Source organism: Theropithecus gelada, chromosome 9, assembly GCF_003255815.1.
Source record: "Theropithecus gelada isolate Dixy chromosome 9, Tgel_1.0, whole genome shotgun sequence".
In the NCBI taxonomy this organism is placed as follows: Eukaryota; Metazoa; Chordata; class Mammalia; order Primates; family Cercopithecidae; genus Theropithecus; species Theropithecus gelada.
The window spans coordinates 23,314,226-23,341,729 of NC_037677.1; the positions used below are offsets into that span (position 1 = coordinate 23,314,226).

Consider the following 27,504-nt stretch of genomic DNA (forward strand, 5'->3'; position numbering starts at 1 on the left):
TGATAGAGCAAGACCCTGTCTTGAAACAAAACACGATGAAGACTGTTTCATCTTTCCCTTACTTTACCAAATTAACTATTTTTTTAAATTTTTTGTTTTTTTGAGATGGAGTCTCGCTCTGCGGTCCAGGCTGGAGTGCAGTGGTGCAATCTTGGCTCACGACAACCCCCGCCTTCTGGGCTCAAATGATTATCCTGCTTCAGCCTCCTGAGTAGCTGGGATTACAGGTGCACACCACTGTATCCAGCTTATTTTTGTACTTTTAGTAGAGACGGGGTTTCACTGTGTTGGCCAGGCTGGTCTTGAACTCCTGACCTCGGGTGATCCACCCACCTCAGCCTCCCAAAGTGTTAAGATTATAGGTGTGAGCCACCGCGCCCAGCCTAACTATTATTAACACTTTATTATCATTAGGTATATTCTTCTAGTGAGGTTAAATGCAGCTGTATCTCTTGCTATAATACAATACATGTCTTCTTCAAAGACCTATACTCTGTAAAAAAAACATGCATGATCAAGTTACAGGCTTATTAGGAAAGTAGGGTTAAGGGCAGATTACTCAAAACCTATGTTGAAACCAGAGCACCAGCAAAAACAGCATTTGGTACCCTGGGAGATAACTTGGACATCTAGGGCAGCAGCAGGGCTGACGGCTGCGCCAGGGCATAGGAAAAGGGCACAAGAGCAATTGTGGAAAAGCGGAGGCCAGGCCAACAGAAGCTGAGCTCTGACCCAGTTAAGGCAGTCCCCAAAGGTGGCGCCACCTGCTATCAACCCAGAACTTTGCAAAATCCCGGAGAGGCCGGCTCAAAGGAAAGGAGCCCTGGATGTGCAAACTTGTTTTAAAATTTCTTAAGATAGAGCTGAAAGGGCCCCTGCCTGGACAGCAGCCAAGCCAAAGGTCCTTTCCTTTCTTGTTGAAGGTATAATTCTACTCCCACCATTCCAGCTCCCAGGAAAATTCATGTATAAGCCAGCAAAAAAAAAAATCATGTACAAGCCAAGGAAACCTCTACGTTTATAGTAACACAAATCCCTTATTTATCAATCACAAGTGAGCTAACTGATGATATAGAAAGAACAATTGTTCTCTACCTTTGTCCTTAAAAGTTTTTGAAAATTACAACTATTTGGAAAGTATCACTCAACATTTTTTTTTCTTTTTTTTTTTCCTTTCTTTCTTTCTTTCTTTCTTTCTTTCTTTTTTTTTGAGACGGAGTCTCCCAGGCTGGAGTACAGTGGCTCGATCTCAGCTCACTGCAACCTCCGCCTCCTGGGTTCAAGTGATTCTCCTGCCTCAACTTCTCAAGTAGCTGGGACTACAGGCACCTGCCACCACACCCAGCTAATTTTTTTTATTTTTGTAGAGAGGGGGTTTCACCGTGTTAGCCAGGACGGTCTCGATCTTCTGACCTCGTGATCCACCCACCTCGGCCTCCCAAAGTGCTGGGATTACAGGTGTGAGCCACCGTGCCTGGCTTCATTTTGTTTTTATCATTAAGCATAACCACAGGTCCTTAATTTAACTGCCCCCACGCAAATGGGATTCATTATTCACCTTCTTAACCTTGGCCTCCTTCAGTTTTTCCAGCGCCAGCTTAATTTTATCAGCCTTGGCTTGGGCTTCTTCCTCTTCCTGAAAAAGGGCAAGATATTCTTCATTACAGTCCATTAAATAATACCAGTGAGTAATCACTTCTGTCATTGCTAGTGTCTTAGCTACTTTATGTTAGCAAAAGTTACCAAATTTCACATGCTTGATTTTCAGAATGTATTAATTACTTTTTAAAGACATACAATGTGTAATAATCACATCTGGATAAATGGGGTATCCATCACCCGAAACATTCAATTTTCAGAATTTAAATGGCTATAACAAAATTCTTCAGCTCAAAGATATAGAAGGCAGCCACTCTTTATAGCTTGGGAATGGTAACTTAAAAGATGAAATGATGACTTTAACAGTGGTTCGTATATTTAGATCACAAAAATCTGCTTGGCCCACAAACTGGGATCCGACCTAAGGAATCTGTAGATTGACACATCTCCAGGGATTTGAACACTCTCAGAAATTATATACACACTTTTGGATCAGGATGTCTTTTTGGGGATTTCTATTTTTTTTAATTAGATTCTTAAAGGGGTTCTTAATGTCCCCAAAGGTTAAGAGACACTGAATATATATATATATATATATATATTTTTTTTTTTTTGAGATGGAGTCTTGCTCTGTCGCCCAGGCTGGAGTGCAGTGGTGCGATCTCGGCTCACTGCAAGCTCTGCCTCCCAGGTTCACACCATTCTCCTGCTTCAGCCTCCCAAGTAGCTGGGACTACAGGTCCCACCACGCCCGCCTAATTTTTTGTATTTTTATAGAGATGGAGTTTCCCTGTGTTAGCCAGGATGGTCTTGATCTCATGACCTTGTGATCCATCTGCCTTGGCCTCCCAGAGTACTGGGATTACAGGCGTGAGCCACTGCACCAGGCCCAAGAGAATGAAATTTAAACTTACAATTCACCAAGAAACATATGAGCACTGACAAGCTCATATGAACAGGCAGAAAAGTGAGTGAAGTATTTTATGAGCCCAAAGTTCTTTGAGTTTGGCAAGTTAAGTCTCTCTTCTATTTATAATGATAAGGAAAGGAGCTGTTCTGGTTACATTCTAATTACTTGAATATAGGCATATATCTTTTCATAGCAGTGGTTCTCAAATTGTTTTTTGAGCCACAAGCCCCTTTAAGAAAGCCCATAAATCTTCACAAGTGCATTCAACTTTGTACTTTGTTTACTTTCAGGGGTTGCATGGCCCCCTCGAAATCTTCATGGACCCTACATTAAGAGTCTCTGTTCTATATTGATCTCCATTTTCACATAAATTTTCTATAATAAGTACACAGTAGAGCACTGTGTGTGATAGAGTATAATTTAATATTTGATTTATGTTCAATATTTGTTCATTCAAAAGGCATTGTATGACCTTCAGGGTCCCTAGGCTCTTATTTGTGAGGACCAAACATGACACAGTGTGACAACTGTGGAAGCGGAAACTGAACTGGACTCTCCTCTAAATTATTTGGCTTACTCTATAAAGAAAATCCTTAAAAGTGCTCTTTTTACTTTTATGAGAGACATACTATGAGTTAATATCCCAAATAATGATAATTTAAACTTTCCAGTTGTCTGTTTTTCAATATTCAGAAATTTATCAATATCAAGCACCCATCACCTGCCTGCTTTGTAACACCCTCCCCAACTATGACATTACAAGTGATACTTGGATGTGCCTGTCCTACTGAACAGGGCTGCCAAGTTCAACAAAATTCAATTTCACTCTACTCAGAAAATGTATAATGAATGCCGTCCAATCTCTATGTACTGAGCTAGGAGCAGGGACACGGAAATATACAATCAGTTCCACATTTCAATATGATATTAATAAAACATGTCCCCAAAAGACTGAGTTTTATCAAAGAGTGTTTGCATACAAATATTTTTTAAGCAAACTATAGTAAATCCTGAATATGACCCTAATACATTCTTGATATACACCCATGTGGCTTGTTTACGCAGTGTTCTAGCTTTGCAACGAGCATGCTCTGTATCTTGGTTTTTTAGTATGTCAGATCTTTGGATGCACAAACTTTGGAATGTAATGATCACTTCAGAGAACATCAGTGATAGGTAGCAGAGGCTGATGGCCCTGCCGTCTCTGGTCCCACGCACTTACCTGAGAGAGAGGTTCAGGAGGTGGTGGCGGCAGTGGAAGGTCTAACACAGGATCAGCTGGTGGAGGTGGTAAGTCATCCTCATATTGGCTGATACCAGTGGCAGCAACATTTGTTCCATGACCAAGAGGGGCTGCACCACTAAAATTTGATGCCTGTAGAGATGCTGAATGATGTTGATTCTGCGAGGACTCTTTCTGTGCCTGGATTGTCCTCTGCTCAGCTTCACTGATATCTGCTACCAGATCTGCCATGAGAGCCTCTAAGTCTTGGTCTTCCAGTGCATTTAAGGACTCTAGTAGGGAAAATCACATTAATGGTATAAACAACTACTTGCATCTGGAAAAACAGAAAGAAGATAACTTTTAAGCATAATATTTGAGTAGAAAGGAATCCTTATTTTGATTGGTTATGATATAATGAGAAGATTGAGAATATTTTAATTCAATAGCACAAGTATAGGAATTCCTAAAGGACTGTTGCTGCATTTGTTGCATGGTTAATCCGAGAGAGTTTCTAATAGCAAGAAAATAAATGGAGGAAATGTGTTCTCTACACTGGGGCACCTGACACACCAGCTATAAAGTCAAATCCAAGCCCACGAATAGATGCTTAAGTAGGAAATCCTTGCATATTATAGTGTAAGATCTCAGAGTTTTAGAAAAGTAGGGGAGGGGAGAGCATTGGAAATGGATGGAAGGGGAGTTTTCCCTAAGCATTTGGAGGGCAAATAGAGTACTGCTGCTATTTAGAAGAAACTGGATTTCAACCAACTGGGGTTTAATGTGCCTGTTACTTTGGGGTGAAGATGGAGCTTCTATAGGCTCACCACCTAACTGTAGAAAACTTCACATTCGGAGAAAGAGCAATTTTTTAAAATTTTTTATTTATTTATTTATTTGGGACAGAGTCTCACTCTATTGCGCAGGCCGGAGTGCCATAGTGTGATCTCGGTTCACTGCAATCTCTGCCTCCCAGGCTGAAGCGATCTTCCCAACTCAGCCTCCCAAGCAGCTGGGACTACAGGTGCATGTCACCAGGTCCAGCTAATTTTTGTATTTTGTGTAGAGACAGGGTTTCGCCATGTTGCCCAGACTGGTCTCAAACTCCTGGGCTAAAGCGATCTTCCCACCTCAGCCTCCCAAAGTGCTGGGATTACAGGCAAGAGCCACTGTGCCCAGCCAAGAGCAATTAATGATAAATAGCAGAAATTAAAGCACCATAGGTGGCAAGGAATTAAAAAATTATGGGATTAAATGGTAGAAACTTAATGAAGATAGTAAGCTGGGAGTTAACTTTTAAAAGACGGGAAAGACAAAAATTTTCAGAGTGAGAGGGAGGGAGGAGAGATCACCTTAGGATTTCTTCCATGTGTGGGATTACTATGGTAATCTGTGTGATCCTGAACATTGATTAGATCATGTGGTGTAGTGGGGGTGGTGTCAGTGAGTAGTCCTGGTGGAGTACTTTGATGATCAGGCATATATGATATGGTGAATATAATGAACAAAGGATGGGCAGGAAGGAAGTGATCCATGAGGAGAATTCTAGCTGCTATAGGTATGATGAACCAGACTGAGGAAATGGGAGCAGCCGGAATGAAGCCTATTCAGTAACAAATAAACTTTGTGAAAGGATACATTGTCAGACATCATCATCATAAACGCCACGCAGCATATTACAGTAATGCTAGTAGTGCTAGTTTACAGTACTGGGACTAAAGTTTGGGTTTCCTCAATGTGTTAAAAGAGTTTATTTTACTGTAAATCACTTTTATATACAACTTCTTCTTTTTTTTTTTTTTTTGAGACAGAGTCTCGCTTTGTCATCCAGGCTGGAGTGCAGTGGCATGATCTCAGCTCATTGCAACCTCTGCCTCTTGGGTTCAAGCAATTCTCCTGCCTCAGCCTCCCGAGCAGCTGGGATTACAGGTGTGCACCACCTTGCCTCGATAATTTTTGTATTTTTAGTAGAGACAGGGTTTTGCCATGTTGACCAGGCTGGTCTCGAACTCCTGGCCTCAAGTGATCCCCTTGCCTCAGCCTCCTGAAGTGCTAAGATTACAGGCAAGAGCTATCAGGCCCAGCTTATATATAATTTCTTTATAAAATCAAGTTAAATTAATTTAAAATGTTTTCAGAGAAAATATATATAGAACTAAAGAAGCATATTTATAATTTTCTAATGTAATCAATCACATTGTGACTGTTGACATATAAACCTTTACTCTATTATAAAAATTTTGGGGACAAAACCTCCATAATAATATTTATATTAGTAATTTCCAAAGCAAATTTAATAAATTGAATTATTATATTAGTTATTAATAGATTTTTAATATATTAAAGATTTCTAAATTTATCAATAGAGATGAAATGTTTTAATAAAGATTAGCTAAATTTATGAATATAGAATTGAGTAATATGGAATTGGGGAATGGGATAGAAATAGATTTTATTCTGAAATTAGTCACTGACTCTCTGAATGACTTTGGGCAATTTTTTTTTTTTTAAACAGGCTTTTGTTCTGTTGCCCAGGCTGCAGTGCAGTGGTAGGATCATAGCTCACTGTAGCCTCGACCTCATGGGTTCAAGCAATCCTCCCACCTCAGCCTCCCAAGTAGCTGGGACTACAGGCACATACGAGCATGCCTGGCTAATTTTTAAATTTTTTTAGAGACAGTGGTCTCACTATGTTGCCCAGACTTGTCTCAAACTCCTGGGATTAAGTGATCCTCCTGTCTTGGCCTCCCAAAGTGATGGAATTACAAGCATGATTACAGGCTCGCACCCAGCCTGGGCAAAATATTTTGAACTCATTTTAGCAGTGTTTTAAAGTGAAGACAAAACAAATCTATACTTAATCTAATTCCATACAAATTTAATTTTCCATACATAGCAGTAGTTTTTAATTGTCTTGTCCCGTATCCAAATTAGACCACATGTGTACATCTTGTTTCCTTAATGAGAAGAGTGTCTTATTACTGTGATGTAACATCACTGTGTTTATATCTTGCTGGGTGTCTGGGTATCATTGCTCCTATCATTGTCAGTGTTGTGATACCAGGCACTGAGTTAGTGCTTAGAAAGCGTCAGTTGAGATGACTACAATTAAACTGAAATATTTATTAAATTTTAATTTTAATTGAATTGATTATAAAGCATGCGGCTGTTATGATGTAGTGAGGCTAAAAGGCTAAATTTGCATTGTTCATATGTGCAAGTGTATGTTATCTATTGCAATCATAATTTTACAAAAATGTATTGTTTTTTTTTTTTTTTTGCTTTTTCTTTTAGACAGAGTCTTGCTCTGTCGTCCAGACTAGAGCGCAGTAGTGCAATCTTGGCTCACTGCAACCTCCACCTTCTGGGTTCCAGTGATTTTGGTCCCTCAGCCTCCCAAGTAGCTGAGATTACAGGTGCCTGCCACCATGCCTGGCTAATTTTTGTACTTTTAGTAGAGATGGGGTTTCATTAGGTTGGCCAGGCTGGTCTTGAACTCCTGACCTCAAGTGATCCACCAGCATTGGCCTCCCAAAGTGCTGGGATTATAGGCGTGAGCCACCATGCCTGGCCTGCTTTTGTAAAAAACTTCATGAATGTTACCATCTTGGTGGAAATGACTGGCAGGAATAATAAATTTGTGTGGCAAATAAAAAGAGTGTAGGAAAAAGAGAAAATCAAAAGAGGTATATTATAATTTATCAAGAAACAGTCACTGGAACCTAATGGTTTGTTACAAAATTACTGGAAATGATAGAAACAGAGAAATCCTGGTTGGACTCCATGCCTCACGCCTGTAATTCCAGCACTTTAGGAGGCTGAAACAGGTGGATCACCCGAGATTTGGAGCTCGAGACCAGCCTAGCCAAGAAGGCAAAACCCCGTCTCTACTAAAACTAGCTGGGCGTGGTGGCTCTTGCCTGTAGTCCCAGCTACTTGGGAGGCTGAGGCAAGAGAATCACTTGAACCCAGAGGGCAGAGGTTGCAGTGAGTGGAGATCCCGTCACTGCACTCCAGCCTGGGTGACAGAGAGAGACTCTGCCTGAAAAAAAAAAAAAAAAAAAATCCAGAGAAGCACAGAAATAAAACTTGGAATTCTGGATTTCTATAATTGAACTTCTCTCCTATCTTGCTTTTCACATTTTTGGTAGGCACTGCAAGTGTTTGGGAAATCTTCTTCCAGAGTTGCAGGGAGTTTTCAATAACTTGAAAGTGATTACTTCAAGGCTTATTATTATTATTTTTTTTGAGATGGAGTCTCACTCTGTCACCCAGGCTGGAGTGCAGTGGTGTGATCTTGGCTCACTGCAAGCTCCACCTCCTGGGTTCACGCCATTCTCTTGCCTCAGCCTCCCGAGCAGCTGGGACTACAGGCGCCTGCCACCACACTCGGCTAATTTTTTGTATTTTTTGTGGAGACGGGATTTCACCGTGTTAGCCAGGATGGTCTCGATCTCCTGACCTCGTGATCTGCCTGCCTTGGCCTCCCAAAGTGTTGGGATCACAGGCTTAAGCCACTGTACCCAGCCTCAAGACTTATTATAATATGAATAGCGTGTGGCCTAAAGATGTCTCCACTTAAATAAACTGAGAGTTTTTGTTTTGTTTTGTTTTTTATTTTCTTGAGGTAGAACCTCATTCTGTTGCCCAGGGTGGAGTGCAGTGGCAGAAGCACAGCTCACTGCCGCCTTGATCTTCCTGCCTCAGCCTCCCAAGCAGCTGAGACCACAGGCACATGCCACCACACTTGGCTATTTTTTTTTTATTTTTCGTAGAGATGGGGTGTTGCCATGCTGTCCAGGCTGGTTTCAAACTCTTGAGCTCAAGCAGTCCTCCCGCCTTGGCCTCCTAAAGTGTTGGGATCACAGGCGTGAGCCACCATGCATGGCTGAGAGATTTTTGGTAATAAAATAAAGTGACAAGTTCAGGAAAAATGAAAAAATGTCAAGTAGACTAAATTACATATAAGTATGTATTACATATAAATTTAAAAATATTTTAAATAAAATATGAAGTATCCATTCATATTTATTAATCATTATGAAATAGTTGATTTCTATCACTGAAGGGTCATTTCCTTATTAATATTTTCATATACTACTCCTTGTTACTCTATGGGCTTAGTAATAAGAAGAAACTCCCCTTACTTTAAAGTGCAAGATCATTTTGAGACTTTTCACAAATGCAGAATGGTGTTGCCTTTCGTTATTGGCAAAAATATCTTCTTGATTCTCTCAATTCAATCAAGACACAGTAAAACCCAGTCTGAAATCCATGATTTTAACAATGATATTTATCATGATTTTTAGGTTCCTTTAATTTAGTTTTCAAATTATAGTTTCATACTGATTTGAATCATCATCATGATTTTGAATTGCTTAAGAAAAGAAATGGTTATGCTTACCATTTAAATCTTTAAACCCCACACTGTAGTTAAATTCAGCTCTGGGTGGGTTAGGGTCAGGAGGAGGGAGAGTGTCAACTCCTAAACTCTGTGAAAAAAAGACCCACGTCAAAGTTATTCATGATACAAACATTTCTGTAGCACACTTTACTCAGCAAGTCAAAAACCATGTATTATTTACACATTTTCTCCCTTAGCATGTTCTATGAAAACCATATTGTAACTTGAAAATGTTTTATGTAATTTTTCCCCTATAGAAAATTAGAGCTTAAAAATTATTCTAGAAGGAGGATCTTGAAATGGAACATGTCAATGAGAATGAGGTAGTTAATTTTTAAAAAGAACAAATAATGTCTTGTAATGGTGAACACACACACTATACATATACATGTATACAAATAATTCTGTAATGACTTAAGTCATGACATCAAAGAAATAAATATCCAATTACTTGGAGGAGACAAACTGTTTGAGGATGCAGTCTGTTGTAGTAAAATACTTCTTTAGCCTAAAATCTTGAGAACCTACCTGTTGGCAGGGCTGTTTAGCCAAGCAAACCTATGACTGCATCCACTTGGCCGCAACAAAGAAACAGCAAAAACCAAAAGGGCTTTGTGTGAAGGCAGATCCAAGAGACTAAAAGGGGCCTTTTCCTATTCCTTTTTTTTTTTTTTTTTTAAATAAAAATGAGTCTTACTATGTTGCCCAGGCTGGTCTTTAACTCCTGGGCTCAAGTGAGCCTCCTGTCTTGGCCTCCCAAAGTGCTGGGATTACAGGTGTGAACCATCATGCCCAGCCTCTTTCCTGTTCTTGCCTTACAGTAACAATACTTAAATGTGGTCCTACAAAAATCCCAGACTCTGGCCCATCAGAACACTTCCCCCACTGGCTGCAGGAATGAGAGAACGGGTACAGAAAGACCACACACGTTCCCTTAAACTTTCCTCCGCCATGGGAGGAGAAAACACAGTCCTCATCTTTAGAAATGTGGTTGCCATCGGCTCACAACTGTAATCCCAGCACTTTGGGAGGCCAAGGTGGACAGATCACGATGTCAGGAGATAGAGACCATCCGGGCCAACATGGTGAAACCCCTTCTCTACTAAAAATACAAAAATTAGCTGGGTGTGGTGGCATGCACCTGTAATCCCAGATAATGTGGGGGGCGGGGGCGGGGTGGATGAGAGAGGAGAATCGCTTGAACTTGGGAGACGGAGGTTGCGGTGAGCCGAGATTGTGCCACTGCACTCCAGTCTGCTGACAGAGTGAAACTCCGTCTCAAAAAAAAAAAAGAAAGAAAGAAAGAAAGAAGAAGGAAGGAAGGAAGGAAGGAAGGAAGGAAGGAAGGAAGGAAGGAAGAGAAAGAAAGAAAGAGAGAGAAAGAATGAGAGTGAGAAAGAAAGAAAGAGAAAGAAAGAAAGAAAGAAAGAAAGAAAGAAAGAAAGAAAGAAAGAAAGAAAGAAATGTGGTTGTCATCCTAACACCTTTTAACCAGCACCCTTTCCTCTAAGCCAACTGTCTTGTATCTTATCCCTTCTTTCATAGAATCTAAACTTTTCTGAATCTTATTGGGAATATAAAGTAGATGCTAACTAGAATTGGTTTATTTTTTATTTTTGTTTTTATTGAGACAGAGTCTCACTCTGTCGCCCAGGCTGGAGTGCAATGGCACAATCTCGGCTCACCGTAACCTCTGCTCCTGGGTTCAAATGATTCTCCTGCCTCAGCCTCCTGAGTAGCTGGGATTACAAACACCCGCCACCAGGCTCGGCTAATTTTTGTGTTTTTAGTAGAGATGGGGTTTCACCATATTGGTCAGCCTGGTCTCGAACTCCTGACCTGTGATCTGCCCACCTCAACCTCCCAAAGTGCTGGGAATACAGGTGTGAGCCACTGCGCCCAGTCTAGAATTGGTTTATTTTTCCTAAAATAAATAGTCTTTCAAAACACAGACTATTCATTTGGTTTTTTTTTTAAGAAAGCTTTAGAAGACCCCTATCTTATTTAGGAATACTGGCTTATTCTTCTTTTGACATTTTATGCAGCAAAGTGATGAGCTGGTTACCTTCTTAGTCAAAGGCTCATTTACGAGCACACTCTGAGACGCTCTAAAGCCCACTTGACTGTAACCTGGCTTAGTGGTCGCTGGGTTAGCAGCTGACTGTAACCTGGCTTAGTGGCCCCTGGGTTAGCACCTGACTGTAACCTGGCTTAATGGCCCCTGGGTTAGCAGCTGCCTGGCTGTAGTGGTGCCGACAGTGGGGCTCAGTGACCTCTGAGTCAATCTGATCTCGATGCCAGGGGCTTTTTTATGTCTATGGCTGAGTGGTTTTCACATTCCTTTGAGGGTACTAAGTTCTTACAGTCTAATCACGAGGCACCAAAACTCCCCCTTAGTTATTTAAAATATAGCATTTCCTCAAGGGTTGGTAAAAAGTCTTTACTAAAGATGATATCCAGCCTGGGCAACATAGTGAGATCTCATCTCTACAAAAGAAAAAAAAATTAGCTGGGTGTGGTGGCATGCACCTGTAGTCCCTGCTACTTGGGAGGCTGAGGCCAGAGGATCACTTGAGCCCACGAGGTTGAGGCTCCAGTGAACCATGATTGTGCCACTGCCCTCCAGCCTAAGCAACAGAGTGAGACTCTGTCTCAAAAACACCCCAAAATCAAACAAAGATAATATTTTCTTAGTGAGTTTATATAAAGGTAACCACAGGCAAATGGCTCAGTGCTGGTGGTTGTAGGGTAGTAAACTTGGGGGTAAATTTCTCTATTGGTAAATATTTGGATACTACAAGTTTGATGTATCAATGTATTAAACTAACTGATCTCAAAAGTGTATAGTCAGGAACAAACTTTTTTTTTTAATCTGTCATTGTCACAATTATATTATATCAGAACTATATAATGTTGCCAATCTTCAGGGTTTTAAAAAAGACAGCTCCCTTGTCATGTTATAATGAAATTCAGCAACTCTATTTTTGTTTTCTAATTTGCCAGTTAAAAAGGGAAGTTTACCTGAGTCAGAAGATCCATCTCTCCCAGCAAAGTGCTGAACATTTGGTCTATGTCTTCACTTGACTCACCCATCTGAAAAAGGAAGAAACTGAGATATTAGCAGTCTCATAAAAGCCTGATCCTAGGATACTCTTTGCATCCCTCTCTTTCCCCTAAGAGCCCCATCCGTGGGCAGCTAAGTTGGGAGAGGACTATACTGAGAGGAAGGCTCATGTTAGCCTGAAATTTCATGCCTGGCTTCTATCCAATCCGCTTGATCTAAGATTGTGCCAAACCTTGGGGAACGTCTCAGAGCCACAGTTGTAATTTTCCAGGCTAAACTAGTCTTCTTGGGGCCAAAGAAACAGGCTGGGCACGGTGCCTCATGCCTGTAATCTCAGCACTAGGGGAGGCCGAGACAGGCGGATCACCCAAGGTCAGGAGTTCGAGACCAGCCTGGCCAATATGGTGAAACCTCATCTGTACTAAAAATACAAAAATTACCTGGGTGTGGTGGCGGGCGCCCATAGTCCCAGCTACTCAGGAGGCTGAGGCAGGAGAATTGCTTGAACCCAGGAGGCAAAGGTTGCAGTGAGCCGAGATCGCGCCACTACACTCTAGCCTGGGGGACAGAGCGAGACTCCGTCTCAAAAAAAAAAAAAAAAACAAACTTACATGAAAATGATGTGAGGAGTGATTAAGCATATTTACCCAACAATTTCCTGCTTTCAAAAGATATTTCTGAAATAATAGTTTTTAGTACATTTATTTAGAAGTACTAGTGGACAAACACTTAGAACTTAAATGGCCACCCTGTCAAGTGAAAAGAGATAGAAAGAAAACATGTTTTTACATTTTCAACTTTCTTTGCCTAAACCAAATGAAGCAATTGCCCAAGAAGCGGAAAAGTTTGCGACAAAATAGGGTGGGATGCACTGTGAGTCGCAACTGGCTGCTCTGTTTCCTGACATTTTTGGCAAGGCTAATTTGGGAAGTTAGGAGACATTACTAGTCCTTTGGCCACTAACTAGCAGTATGTAGTTTGGCAACGGTAATCAATTGTTTCATCTGTAACATGAGGAATTTGTTGCAGACCATTTCTAAGGGCATTTCTTTTTTCTTTTCTTTTCTTTTTTTTTTTTTAGACCGAGTCTTGCTCTGTCACACAGGTTGGAGTGTGGTGGCACGATCTCAGCTCACTCCAGCCTCCATCTCTCAGGTTAAAGCAATTCTCCTTCCTCAGCCTCCTGAGTAGCTGGGATGACAGGCACCTGCCACCACGCCTGGTTAATTATTGTATTTTTAGTAGAGACAGGGTTTCATCATGTTGGCCAGGCTGGTCTCAAACTCCTGACCTCACCTGAGGGTGATCTACTTGCCTCGACCTCCCAAAGTGCTGGGATTACAGGATTGAGCCACCTTGCTCAGCCTCTAAGGACATTTCAAAATGCTCTAAAACACTGTAAGATTAATGCCAATTATAGCTCATACTTAGAAGTCTGGTGGGTTTAGAGAATCAGTATGTAATATTTAAGCCAAATCACAGTATTTACTTGAATATGTACATGCATGCATATTTATGTCATTCTTTTAATTTGGAAATTAAAAATATATACAAAAGCAGAGAGAATAATGATTTTCATGTACACATTGTCCAGCTTTAATAATTTTCAACTGGACTGATCTTTTTCCATTTATATCTTCCTACAACAGATATTTTAAAGCAAATATTATTTTTCCACAAATATTTCAACATGCAGTACTAAAAGCTAAAGACACTTTATTTCTTTTTTCTTTTCTTTTTTTTTTTTTTTTGAGATGGAGTTTTGCTCTTGTTGCCCAGCCTGGAGTGCAGTGGTGCCATCTCACGCCACTGCAACTTCCACCTCCCAGGTTAAAGCAATTCTCGTGCCTCAGCCTCCTGAGTAGCTGGAATTACAGGCATGTCCCACCACACCTGGCTAATTTTTGTATTTTTAGTAGAGACGGGGTTTCGTCATGTTGGCCAGGGTGTTCTGAAACTCCTGACCTCAGGTGATCCGCCTGCCTCAGTCTCCCAAAATGCTGGGATTACAGGTGTCAGCCACCACGCCTGGCCGATAAAGATACTTTCTAAATCATAACCATAATACTATTATCCCTTCGTGTGTGTATTTAAAATAAACTACTTGGCTGAAATAGGCCAAGTCGAGGCAAATCTACCTTTCTTTGAATAAACTATCTTGAAAACTTGTAGTTCACCCTTTAAGTGACTTTAATACTTTAGCAGTCGCATATTTTTATTTTTAATAGCTTTAGTTATCAGGGTGTCTTAGTCCTTTATTAAATATGTCTATGAAACAAACTTTGTCACACTAACTTTGCTTTCTTAAAAATGACTCAAATGACCTCCTTCCCCTTCTCAGTCTCCTTCTCCTCCTTCTCTTCCTCCTCCTCCTCCTCCTCCTTTTATTTTTGAGACAGAGTCTCACTCTGTCTCCCAGGCTGGAGTGCAATGGCTTGATCTCAGCTCGCTGCAACCTCTGCCTCCTGGGTTCAAGAAATTCTCCCGCCTCAGCCTCCTGAGTAGCTAGTATTACAGGCACCCGCCACCATGCCTGGCTAATTTTTGTGTTTTTAGTAGAGATGGGGTTTCATGATGTTGGCCAGGCTATTCTTGAACTCCTGACCTCAAGTGATCCACCCACCCAGGCCTCCCAAAGTGTTGCGATTACAGGCGTGAGCCACCACACCCCACCAAATGATTTTTAAGATATCACAATTCTTAAAAGTGAAGTGATGTAAATGATGATGATGATGATAACAGTAATATTTATCTGCCACTAACTCTGTTGCAAGAGCAACAGAGTTGCTATTAGCAACATTTAGCACCCAGGATAGCATTGACGCTGAGCAATCAGAACAGATGAGGCTGTAAAATCATTTTGGGTGAATCAGTGCATATCCTCCAAATATCCACCCTGCAAAGCTAGCACTTAATCTTCCCAAATTATCTTCAACAATTATCTTGGGTTTATCACTTAGGAAATCTGACATAATGAAATCTTCTTGCTTAATTTTTCCATCGTATATTTCCCCCTCTCCCTATTTTAAGAAGAAAAAAATTATTTTCTTCTCCTACATAACCTTATCACCCTCGCCAAACAGGACTGAAAACATTTTCCATCTGAATTTTCTGCCCCCTGCAGTGGCTTTTCTTTTGCCCTCCTTCTAGTCTCTCCCTCGTGAGAAACACAAAAGCTACCCTGAGCTGCGGGTCACTGAGGGTATTGCATGGTCATTTCGAGGTTTAAGTTTTGCATGTTTTATTTTGGAGGACGGATGCTTGAATTGCTATGAGATGCATTAATTTTCTCTAGTGCCCTATCTGGCATCCAGTGTAGGAGGTGCAAGAGCAGGAGCACAGGAAATTGTAAAACTGTGTTGGCCAGGAGTCACTGGGAGGGGACAAGAAGAGGTCTTTAGTTAAGAGAGGTCTAGATTCCATCGAACTAGCACATTTCCTAGTAGCAAATGCATCCCAAAGAATCAGGTGTACATACACGTGGGACAAGGAGGTGTGTGTTTGAATCCAAGGAAGCCACTCAGTGAATGCTGAAGGTCAGACCACACAGAGCTGACAGGTGAGCACCCAGGTATAGAAGCAACAGGTGAGAAAGGAAACAAAGGTCTAGGTCTATGTGTGCAGGGAAAGTCAGAGAGGAATCAAACACAGCATCAGTGAAGGATGATAGAAGATACTTGGCCTATTTTGTGTGTATTGTTGGGATTAAAAAAGTGTTTATGGCAGCTAGAAGAGAGGAAGATGGCTGCAGGTGGGCGCCGCCCCTGTTTCAGGAGGGAAGTCAGCATGAGGACTCTTTTCCATGGGGTTTTATCCCCACACAGTTGCTTACAAAGTATCTGAATCATATCCTCCTTTCTTTAAATGTCCTACAAGGCTGGGCATGGTGACTCATGCCTGTTATCCCAGCACTTTGGAAGGCCGAGGGGAGAGGATTGCTTGAGGCCAGGAGTTTGAAACCAGCCTGGGCAACATAGAGAGACTTCTCTACAAAAAACTAAAAAATTAGCCAGGTGTGGGGGCACGTGCCTGTAGTTCCAGCTACTCAGGAGGCTGAGACGGGATGATGGCTTGAGCCCAGGAGGTCGAGGCTGCAGTGAGCTATGATGGTGCCACCAAAGTCCAGCCTGGGTGACACAGTGAGACTCTTTCAAAAAAAAAAAAAAAAAAAATTCCTACAAAATGGCAGAAAGTATTTAAGTAGACATTATCTCCATGGTTTCACAAACTGTCTCCCAAAACAACTAATATGGTATTAAAAATCTTGTCATGGGTTTTTAAGTTATTATTTTAATAAGGGGAAATTCTTGGAATAAATAATAAAATTCCAGAACTGCTCACGTGAATTTCTTCCTGAGTACAATAATGTGAGAAAATAAAGGAATCCTTCAGATGAATTACTATTAACAGAAAAAGTTAAGAGTAATTATTGGTGTTAACACATTTCAGATTTTTTTATGAGAGTAATCCATTTTATAAGAATAAATATAGATTTGTTTGCTGACCTCAAAACTGCCAACCAGCATTACAATAAGCTTATAGGAACCAAAGATAATTTGAGTAACAAGAATATTGCCATTGATTCATTCTCCTGAACCCTTAAATTTGGAAAAGCACTAAAATAAAGTCTTGAAATGTGACATCAATGAGTCAGAAAAACCCATTGAACCCAAAGGCCTTGTTTCTCAGGCTGTGCACACCACTGCTACATAACAGGTTAATGACGTGCCACAGTGAATCATCCACCTAAGATGGAAATAACTCAAAACAACAGCGCGTTCTCGTGACCTCTCCCTGCATTCATCTGCTGAAAATCTTTCCCCCTGCCCTTTCCCCTGCCCTTTCATTCCTCTCCCTCAGAGTCTGTTATTGAGTTATTAAGTGGAGTCAATATCAAAATTGTGCTGAAACCTACAGTCGTAAGTAAACTTGCTAGTGAATGGATCACAGTTGCACGCACGGTGAAAATAAAAAGACATTTGACTTAAGGGCGGTTTGTAACAAAAATTATTAATCTGTAAATGCAGTCATATGACATAATTGACCTCTCTGCAAGAAAACTTTATTTTTGGAATGGACAAACAAGAGTTATACACATGTGTACAGTGTAAACACACACAAGCATAAGAAAACAGAGCTGTGCCTATAGGTACGTGTGGTGTTTTCCAAAGGTCAAAATAAAGATTAAAAGAGAGAGAGGAAAACAAAAACACCCAGCCCTGACAGCTAAAAGTGTTATTTGGGTTAGCAGCCAGAAAGAGCCGGGGTGGAGTTATCACAGTGAAGCAATGCATTGCAAACAAGCCGTGCTCACATCGTGACTGGGTGGAGTTAGAATCTTTTTGTGAGTATGTCACTTCTGAGTTCATTTTATGTCTTGGGAAGAACCACAAGTTGTTGATGAAAAATAAATGGAAATACTACAAAATCAGCTAGATTTTGTGATCATTGTTGTTATTATTGGATAGACGTGGGGTGAAGTGGTTGAAGCCGCTCGTTCAGGCTAAAACTTTCCCTTAGGTTCCTTAAACAACAAGGAAATTTTCCCTAATGCTTAATATTTCTAGGCTTTTATCCTTAAATTGTTTTTTTTAATCCTTAAATTGTTTCTCTTTTCCACCTGGATACATTTCAAAAATATGTCTTTTAAACATTTACCCTGAGTACTGTGATGCATGTGTTTTACAGGACATATGTTTATATCGACGGCAAAGTTAATCTCAAACATTTAACTCAGTTTGCATGAGTTTGGGATGCCGTGAAGATGAGCAATTCCGGCCATGGAATCTGGAATTTTGGACCTGGATGAGGGCGGCCCTTATTGCATCGGTCAGAGTAGCTTGCCTAAAAACAGCCAACTCAATATCCCCCAGGCATTTGCCTCTAAGCAGCTCCAACTCGTTACTCCCCCTCATGCATTCTCTTCCTATGCGCCCTCACTTGGTAAAAGGCCATTAGTCACATATCAGTCTGACTTAGAACCCTCAGCAAAGTCCCTTACTCCTCCCATTTTTCCATCTAGTAGGTCAGGGAATCTGTTGGCTTTTCCTGTAGAAGGCTTCTCCCTGACTTCATTCTCTCTATCAAGTCACAGTTGATACCTCACCAGATCACCCAGCCTCCAGCCTTCTGCACTCCCTAGAAATATTCACCACCACCACTGCTGCAAATTGCAAATACAAATGTGAACATGCCACGCTCCTGTTTAAAAGCCTTCCCTGGCTGCTTATGATGAAGTGGAGAGCGTTCAGGCACTCAGCGTGTCTTTCAAAGTCCTTCCTAATTTGCCCCAGTCGGGGCCTTTTATTTTTTAATTCATTTATATATTTTTACATTATTTTATTTTATTTTTAGCAGAGACAGGATCTTGCTATGTTGCCCAGGCAGGTCTCAAACTCCTGGGCTCAAGTGATCCTCGCACCTCCGCCTCCCAAAATGCTGGGATTACGGGCGTGAGCCACCAGGTCTGGCCTCAGGACCCTTACTGAACAGGGTTTTTAGAACTCTTTTGTCTTTGTATATGCTGTTCCCTTTAAATAACATCCTCCTCTGTCCATATCTCCTTCATAAAATCCTACTGATCATTTAAAATCCAGCTGTCATGCTAACACTTCAATGGTATCTTCATTTCCAGCAGAGATTTGCTGTCTATTGCATTTGGTAAACATGTCAGTAAATCCTGGCCTTAACAACCAACTTGACACGGTATTTAATCTCCCTGGACTTCAGTTTCCTTGTCTGTAAAATAAGGAAAACAATAATGCCGAATTCATAGGCTTGTTGCGACATTTAAACAAAATAGCCAACAATACTTGGCATAAATTTGCAATCAGCATTTGCCACACTGAATCACACTCTTTTTTGTTATGGTGTTAGAATCTCTTAGAAAACTGGGAGTCATTATTAAGTAAGAATCAGATCTTGTTGATGTTTGTGTTCAGAAATGCTTCGTTGGAAACCCAGAGAGATTGAGTAACTTCCCAGTCTAATGAGAACTGGGCTAGAGTCCAGATCTCAAGCCTCATAGAACGTTCTCTCTCACTTGACTGGCTACACGTTCTACAAGGCTCCTGGTGTGACACACTCAGAAATGTCACATTCCAGGGCCGGGCAGTCCTTAGAGGTTGCCAAATAACATGTTTCCAAGAACTATCAGAGCAATTAAACAGTCTTGTTTCTAAGCTGCTGCTATAGGTACAGGTTTGTGGAACCTCATTCACTATAATACTTTCTCTTTTTCCAATGCTATTTCCAAGTGAGTAAATACTGATACTTACACAGATATGTTGTGTTGGTAAACAGAAGTTTCACTGGGGCTCGCATCTATTTAGGCCTGAATCCGTTTTCAAACCAAAAATTGTAGTTGCTTTAAGAAAAATTCTGATAACTACCATGCAACTTGAGGCAACTTGAGTGACAATATCAATGACTTTTCTTCTTTTCTAATTCAATCTAAAGCCAGTTAACATTTCAAGTAATAGGCTAATCATTATTTAGTAAATAAAAACACGTTGTGTTTTCTATCTTAATTATTTCTTAATTCATGTCCTATAACTAATTTCATGTGTTTATTTTAAATTTGCTGATCGGTAAGAACGAAAAGTGAACACATAAACATGCTTAAGTACTCCTTTGTTATAACAATAATATGTTATAATTTCGTGCTAGGAACTGAATTTTGAGCAGAATGATATTAAATTAAGGGATTATTTGATGCTCTTAAAACTAAAAGATTTATTCATAAAAGCATACCATTTTATATATTAAATTAAATATGTAATAATAAAATTGTTTATAATAGGAATTTTTTAATAAAACAGAAAACAAAAAAACACTATTTTTCATATAAGTTCAAAACAAGGCTGGGCGTGGTGGCTCATGCCTCTAATCCCAGCACTTTGCGAGACTGAGGCAGGTGGATCACTTGAGGTCGGGAGTTTGAGACCGGCCTGGCCAGCATGGTGAAACCCTGTCTCTACTAAAAATACCAAAAAGTTAGCTGGGCGTGGTGGTGCTCGCCTATAAGCTACTTGGGAGTCTGAGGCACAAGAATCGCTTGAACACAGGAGGCGGCGGTTGCAGTGAGCCGAGGTCGTGCTGCACTCCAGCCTGGGCGACAGAGCAAGACTCCACCTCACAACAAAACAAAACAAACAAGTGGTCCTAACAACTTCTACATGAAATAAAAAAGTTGTTAAGATTTTTTTCTTCTTGTAATTATCAAGTTTTGGGTTTACAGAGTTGTTTTCAGTGGCAGCAAGTGTCAATACAACGAAGAAACACATATTATTTACATTTTTATAAGGAGCTTATCTGTCAAAACCCTGCTTTCTTATGGCACCATATTAAGATGTTACAAACTCACGGGTTGTCTAAGCTAATTTGAATGGTTGCAAATTTCACCTTTTCAGCTGTATTTTTAGTTACGCTTAGTCTTTACTTGGATTAAAATACTAATACGAATAACCGAATGAAAATTTCAGAGCACTGAGAATGAAAAGAAAACACCAAATAGAATATTTGCAAGCAAGACCTTATCTCTACAAAAAATAAAAAAAATAGCCAGTCATAGTGGCATGCGCTTGTAGTCCCAGCTCTTCATGAGGCAGAGGCAGGAAGATCCTTTGAGCCCAGAAGTTAAAGGCTGCAGTGACTCATGATTGTACTATTGCATTCCAGCCTGGGCAACAGAGCGAGATCCTGGCTCAAAATAAATAATACAAAAAAATGAAACAACAGAGGAGGTATAAAAATGACTTTCCGATTATTAAAATAAGTCACAGTCAATGAAGTTCAGGAAGGTTAGAATTAGTCTTCAGTATTTCACCAGAGAAGTTGCTACCTGTCTGTCTACCAAGAATAAAACTCCTCAATCAATTGTTTCTGCGCATGGCTGGGGGTGAGAGAGATAGAAATCTCCCCTTGCTCTTTACCTGCCTGATAACAATAAAAATAATAGCGGATAACTATTAGGTGTTCTCACTCCGTGCCAGGGATTGTCCTGGTGCATTATGTCCATTGACTGATTAAATCCATCCTCATACCCTAGGTGAAATGAACACTTTTAGGTTCCTCTTAGATGAGAAAACTGAGGCATCCAGAGATAAGTAACTCGATCGAGTTTACACAACGTAAGTCAGTCACCGAATATTTATTGATCCCAGACATGGTTGGAGGCTTAAACAAATTTCTGGAAGATTTTTCTGTGTGGGTTTTCCTCAGCTGTATTTCTTCTCTTCAATGAATTTATCTGCATACTGTACATCTTTCTATGTTAAAGATAGTTAAAGAAAAATGTTTGTATCCTAGTATTGACTGCTTTTTTTTTTCTTTGAGATGGAGTTTTGCTCTTGTTGCTCAGGCTGGAGTGCAATGGTGTGATCTCAGCTCACTGCAACCTCCGCCTCCCAGTTCAAGCGTTTCTCCTGCCTCAGCCTCCCAAGTAGCTGGGATTACAGGCACCCGTCACCATGCCCAGCTAATTTTTTTTTTTTTCACTTGAGAAGGGGTTTCACCATGTTGGCCAGGCTGGTTTCGAACTCATGACCTCAGGTGATCCACTCGCCTCGGCCTCCCAAAGTGCTGGAGTTACAGGGACTGCTATTTTTTTTACCCTACAGTGTTTTGAGTTTATTACTAGATTGCCAAAACTAAAAGAGAACTGGAATTGATGAGAAATAAGTTTAAAAAATCTGAGGCTCTCCAAGTATCAATTTACTTTAATATTTTTATTATTTTTTAATTAAATACCATCTGTCAATTTTTTTTCTAGGAAATAAATCAGTCAACATATTACAACTACAGATACAAAAGAGGAGGAAAAAATTTAAAACAGCTTATGAATGGGATTGCACTTAGGATGAAATATGCACTGCAGAATTCAGATGCTCGCAAATGCTGGTGGAAACTGTGAAATCACCTGTACAGTGTGATTGAAAATAACTTAGAATATTGAATTTTACCTGATTCCTTCAGTGTTGTATTTTTTCAAAATGCAATGAAAGCGTTTTATCAAGAGGAAGTGGTTCACAGAATAACACAGCATATGGTTAAAGGTTCTTGCAATGTTTGGAGGAGGAGGAAGGGGAAGCCGAGGCTTCTGTGTGGCATAAAACAGGAAACAGAAGCATCTCTAAAGTTACAAATTGTATCAAATAATTCACTCAGCAGAGAACTAAGATGAAGAAACCTCTTGGGCCAACTTAACCGACTTTGCACGGTACCCCTGAGATCAGTGAAAATCTTAATAGGCTAGCAAGTAGTTATTGAATCAAAAGGACGATGACTGTGGTCATATGATCAATTCAGACTAATATGCAGTGAATCACAAACAAAATTCATATGGACATGTGTATATGCATATCTAGGGTCACATAGAAGGAACAACCAAGACACCAGGGTTCTTTTGTAAGCAATATTGTCATGGCAAAAGTTACCTGTAAATAACATTTTAAATAAAAAACTAATCATTAAATGACATGATTTATTTCAGTGATTTAAAAAAATACTAAGAGAATGCTTTGAAAAGTCTTAGAATTTTGCAGTAAAGACACACACACACACCCACACCCATACACACACACACTCTCACACACACACTCACACGTAATGAGATGGGCTACCACATCTTTAAAAATATGATTTAGGCCAGGTGTGGTGGGTCACACCTGAAATTCCAGCACTTTGGGAGGCGGAAGTGGGAGGATCACTTGAGGTCAGGAGTTCAAGACCAGCCTGGGCAACATAGCAAGACCCCATCTCTATCCCCTGTGCTAAAAAAAATTAGCCGGGCATAGTGGTGTGCACCTGTGGTCTCAGCTACTCAGGAGGCTGAGGTGGGAGAATCCCTTGAGCCCAAGAGCTCACGGCTACAGTGAGCTGTGATGGCACCACTGCACTCTAGCCTGAGTGACAAAGTGAGACTCTGTCTCTAAAATCAAAAAATAAAAACAAAAAATAAAAGATACGATTTAAAAATGTGCTTGTTTCCAAATTGCTGTGATTTTATGCAAAGCATAAAGTCAGTGAAAAATTTATGTTTTGCATAAAATTGAAGCAATTTGGAAATAAGTGGGTGGGACAAGGTGGAGGCACTCTGCGAGGTCAAGCTTCAGTTAGAAAAAAAATGAGAGAACTGAGTAAGACCCTGTCTGGCTTCCCTCTGTCTGGCTGGCCTCCAGCTCTGGGAGACAAGTTGTAGACTAGTTTCACTTGGATGCCCATGGGTTGGAAAGAGTGCCAAGTCTCTAGATTATTTTAAGTTCCCCTTTTTTTTTTTCTACTTTGAGTGTTTATATAAGGAATGGGGAACTGCTTTCATACATAGAACCCACTGTGACCTAAAACCAGAGGGACAATGCAATTTAGAATTATTTGAAGAGACGCAAATAGAAAATATTGTATTTATCATGTTGTGTTAATAAATAAAAATCACGAACATTTTTTTTTAGAAACAAAAGTCCTGTAAATAGTTGGATCTATTCACTCTCCCCTACTTGTCTCTCTTTTCTCATGAATCTACCCCAACTGGACTTTTGCTTGCACTATGTCACCAAACTGTATGTCAAGATTACCAACAACCTGGGGGGTGCGGTGGCTCATGCCTGGGATCCCAGCACTTTGGGAGGTCAAGGTAGGCAGATCACTTGAGCCCAGGAGTTCAAGACCAGCCTGGGCAACATGGCGAAATCCTACGTTTACAAAAAAAAAAAAAAAAAAAAAAAAGAAGCTCAAGCATTCCAGTATTAAAGTTATTTTGAAAAAAGAGATTACCAATGATCTCTCTGTTGTGAAATCCAATGGTTGGTTCACAGTCAGCACCTTATACAGCCTTTAATATTATTGATCACTCCCTCCTGGAAATATTTTCTTCACTTGGCTTTCTTGATAGTTTTCTTTCCTGGTTTTCCTCCTCACAGAGGCCAATGTACCTTGAAGCCAATAAAGAAGCTTACATTTCAGGGCTTCTCACTTGCAGGACCCTTCTGATGCCGCATGTCTCCTCTGGCACCCCAGCAGCAGCACACAACACTGTTCTCTTGCTGGGAGGTCACCTGGGTAGGAGTTCCTAGGTCTTGGAGTGGGACCAGGTGACTGCCAGCACTCTCTCCACTTTACCTGGAGTCCAGCAAAAGCCCTCCCATGATGCATTTCATAGACATTAGATCTCACGTCCCATGCCAAGGAGAAGGTCTGAAGGAAACGCTGCTCCGTTCCTTGCCCGGGGGTCGCCTTGATCCAAGCTTCCTGGCTACCTTATGTCACCCCCAGTCCCAGCCCAGGAGTTGGAAGGGTGGTGGGAACTGATGGTTCTGTGGTCCTGGCCAAGCAGTCCAGCTGTCGCCTGGCCATTGGATGCCATGGGGTGCCATGTTAGTAAGAACAAAAGCTGCACTTCTCTGAGGCCTTGTTGCCTGGCAAGAAGCACCGCCAGAGTTAGAAACCACAGAGGAAGTTACAGAGGGGGCATTACCATCTAGAGCTGTCAAACGGAAGTCAACTTCTTCTCAACTCTCAGTCCTAAAAATTAAGTTTGAACAGCCATGCTGGAGGAAACACCAAATCATCTATCACCTACAGAAAATTGTATGCCCTATAGGAAGAGAAGATAAAAGAATATGCAACCAAAAGTATAGGAAAAACACATCAGCAAGTTATTTAATCATCACAAAGATTGCAATGTTGCTTTTTAGATGTTTATGGTTATTTGTCAATTTTTATTTTGAGTGTTTTTTTCAAATGTCTGCATATTTTAATAATACTGGAAAATAAAGAGTTTCATTTTAGGCAGTGAAAACTATTTTTTCACAGTAAAGTATCACAGTAAAGTCTTTTTGGGTTCAGTGATCTCTAGTGATTAATAACAAATACGCTTTATAAATTATCGCTGTCTCCTACCCTAGCCATGATTTTAAATATTTTTCTTTATTTTATTTAAAAAATTATTTTAGGTTCAGGGGTACATGTGCAGGTTTGTTATATAAAAATTGGCAATTCATTGTGATTTCCTTTCTGGCTCTAAATAAATATTCCCTCTTGTCCTTAATTTTTCATTGATAATTTTGTATTTTTTAAAGGGAAACCTCATCTCCCATCCCAAGGTTAAAAAAATCCCTTCTTTTTAAAAGGAAGCCTCCCAAAATTGTGTAAGATTCAGGCCCCAGAGATTCTGGTTCCATCCCTATCTACCTCATCAGCTTCTCCTTCCAGGCTTCTCCGTGGGTTCCTCCTCATCCTTCCTGACCACTTTCTCTTCAGCCTTGGTCTACACCCACTCCCTAGGTGCTCTTAGGGCTTTAAATACCATACATATGCTGCCAACCCCCAAAGCACATCTCCAACCCAAGCGCCTCTTTTTCTTTTCTTTCTTTCTTTTTTTTTTTTTTAAGACGGAGTCTCACTCTGTTGCCCAGGCTGGAGTGCAGTGGAGTGATCTTGGCTCACTGCAAGCTCCGCCTCCCAGGTTCAAGTGATTCTCCTGCCTCAGCCTCCCAAGTAGCTGGATTACAGGCATGCGCCACCATGCCCAGCTAATTTTTGTATTTTTAGTACTGACGGGGTTTCACCATGTTGGTCAGGCTGGTCGTGAACTCCTGACCTCAAGTGATCCACCTGCCTTGGCCTCCCAGAGTGCTGGGATTACAGGCATGAGCCACCACACCTGGCCTCAAATGCCTCTTTCTAACTCACACATTCAGCTACCTTCTCAACTGCCTCCACCCTCCCGCCCCGGCAATCACTGGCCCATTGGATTTTATCTCTGTGCTCTGCTCACACAAGCCTCCCAGCTGTAACTCGAACCCTGTGAGCATGCATTCGCTCATGCTTTTCTCTCTGCCTGGAACACCTGTTCCCCACTTACCCAAACAGCTGCTCTCTCACTGCCTTTAGGTCTTTGCTTTAATGTCTCCTCATTAATGAGCTCTGACCTATTTCAAAATCAACTCTTTCTACCACCTAGGCTTTCTCTAATTATACTCTCTTCCCGCTCATCAACTAGAGTGTAAGCCCCGTGAGGGCAGGGATCTGTTTTTGTTCACTGTTGGATTCTCAGTAAATAGAACAATATAAATACATGATAGACTCTGAGTGAATATTTGTTAAGTAAATAGATACATTTAAAAAACTACTAGCCTGGGCGACACAGCATGATACAGTCTCTACAAAAAATTTTAAAAAGTTAGCTGGATGAGGTGGCATGCACCTAGCTACTTGGGAGGCTGAGGTGGGAGGATCACTTGAACCCAGGAGTTTTAGGTTGCAGTGAGCTGTGATCTAACACTGCATTCAAGTCCAGGTGACAGAGTGAAACCTTGACTCAAAAAAATTAAAAACATGCTATATTCACTCAAGCTCCACAGGGGCAGGGGTCGAGGCTGTCTGATTCGCCTTTGTGTGTGTTGCTAAGCATAGTGCCTACCTTGGTCATGAAAAATCTTCAAAAGTATTTGCCGAGTAGGTTAACAGCTTAAGGGAGAGCCGTAGAAGAGACAATGATAGAATTTTTTTAAAAAAGACACAATTCTACAACCACCGTGGTGGGTGGCAAGAATAAGCAATGAATGAATAGTCCATTAGGTGAAAGATGGTTGGAGAACATGGTATTCACTTGAAGTATCATTCCACTCTGCAAAGTCAAACTCCGGGGTAGGTGAAAAAATGAGAATATGACCTCGAAATGCACAACAAGACTCAGAACTAAAACTATATGAAAACTATTACTTAACACTTATCAAAGAAAATCTGGTGGACATGACTTTAACCAAATGATCAAACTTAAAATGATCAATAATGCGACAATGCGACATCATGTACCCCACTGATGCGATGCCCTGAGGACACAGCCTCACCTCCGAGATACTGCTACCACAATCAAGAGGAATAGATCAGCTAAATCCAAACTGAGGAATATCCTGCAAAATGAACAAAGTAACTGGTCTGGACTCTTTAAGAAAAGTAGGGCTGGGCGCCGTGGCTCACACCTGTAATCCCAGCACTTTGGGAGGCTGAGGCGGGTGGATCAGCTGAGGTCAGGAATTCAAGACCAGCCTGGCCAATATGGTGAAACCCCGCCTCTACTAAAAATACAAAAATTAGCTAGGCATGCTGGCACATGCCTGTAATCCCAGCTACTCGGGAGGCTGAGGCAGAAGAATCGCTTGAACCTGGGAGGCGGAGGTTGCAGTGAGCTGAGATTGCGCCATTGCACTTCAGCCTGGGTAACACAGCAAGATCCCATCTCAAAAAGAATAAATAAATAAAAATAAAAAAAGAAAAGTGGACATTTTTGGATAATTGGAAAAGTT

General features: G+C 40.8%; 1 protein-coding gene across 1 annotated transcript in view; it reads right to left on the reverse strand.

Moving 5' to 3' along the window:
• LOC112631997 (amyloid beta A4 precursor protein-binding family B member 1-interacting protein) overlaps positions 1 to 27,504 on the reverse strand; it is a 127,776-nt gene that overhangs the window by 60,714 nt on the left and 39,558 nt on the right. Inside the window, exons 3-6 of the mRNA XM_025397605.1 lie at positions 12,157 to 12,228; positions 9,136 to 9,223; positions 3,732 to 4,024; positions 1,559 to 1,636 (exon numbers count right to left, since the gene is read on the reverse strand). Of these exons, the coding sequence (XP_025253390.1) occupies positions 1,559 to 1,636; positions 3,732 to 4,024; positions 9,136 to 9,223; positions 12,157 to 12,228 (531 nt within the window). The remainder of the gene's footprint in view (positions 1 to 1,558; positions 1,637 to 3,731; positions 4,025 to 9,135; positions 9,224 to 12,156; positions 12,229 to 27,504) is intronic.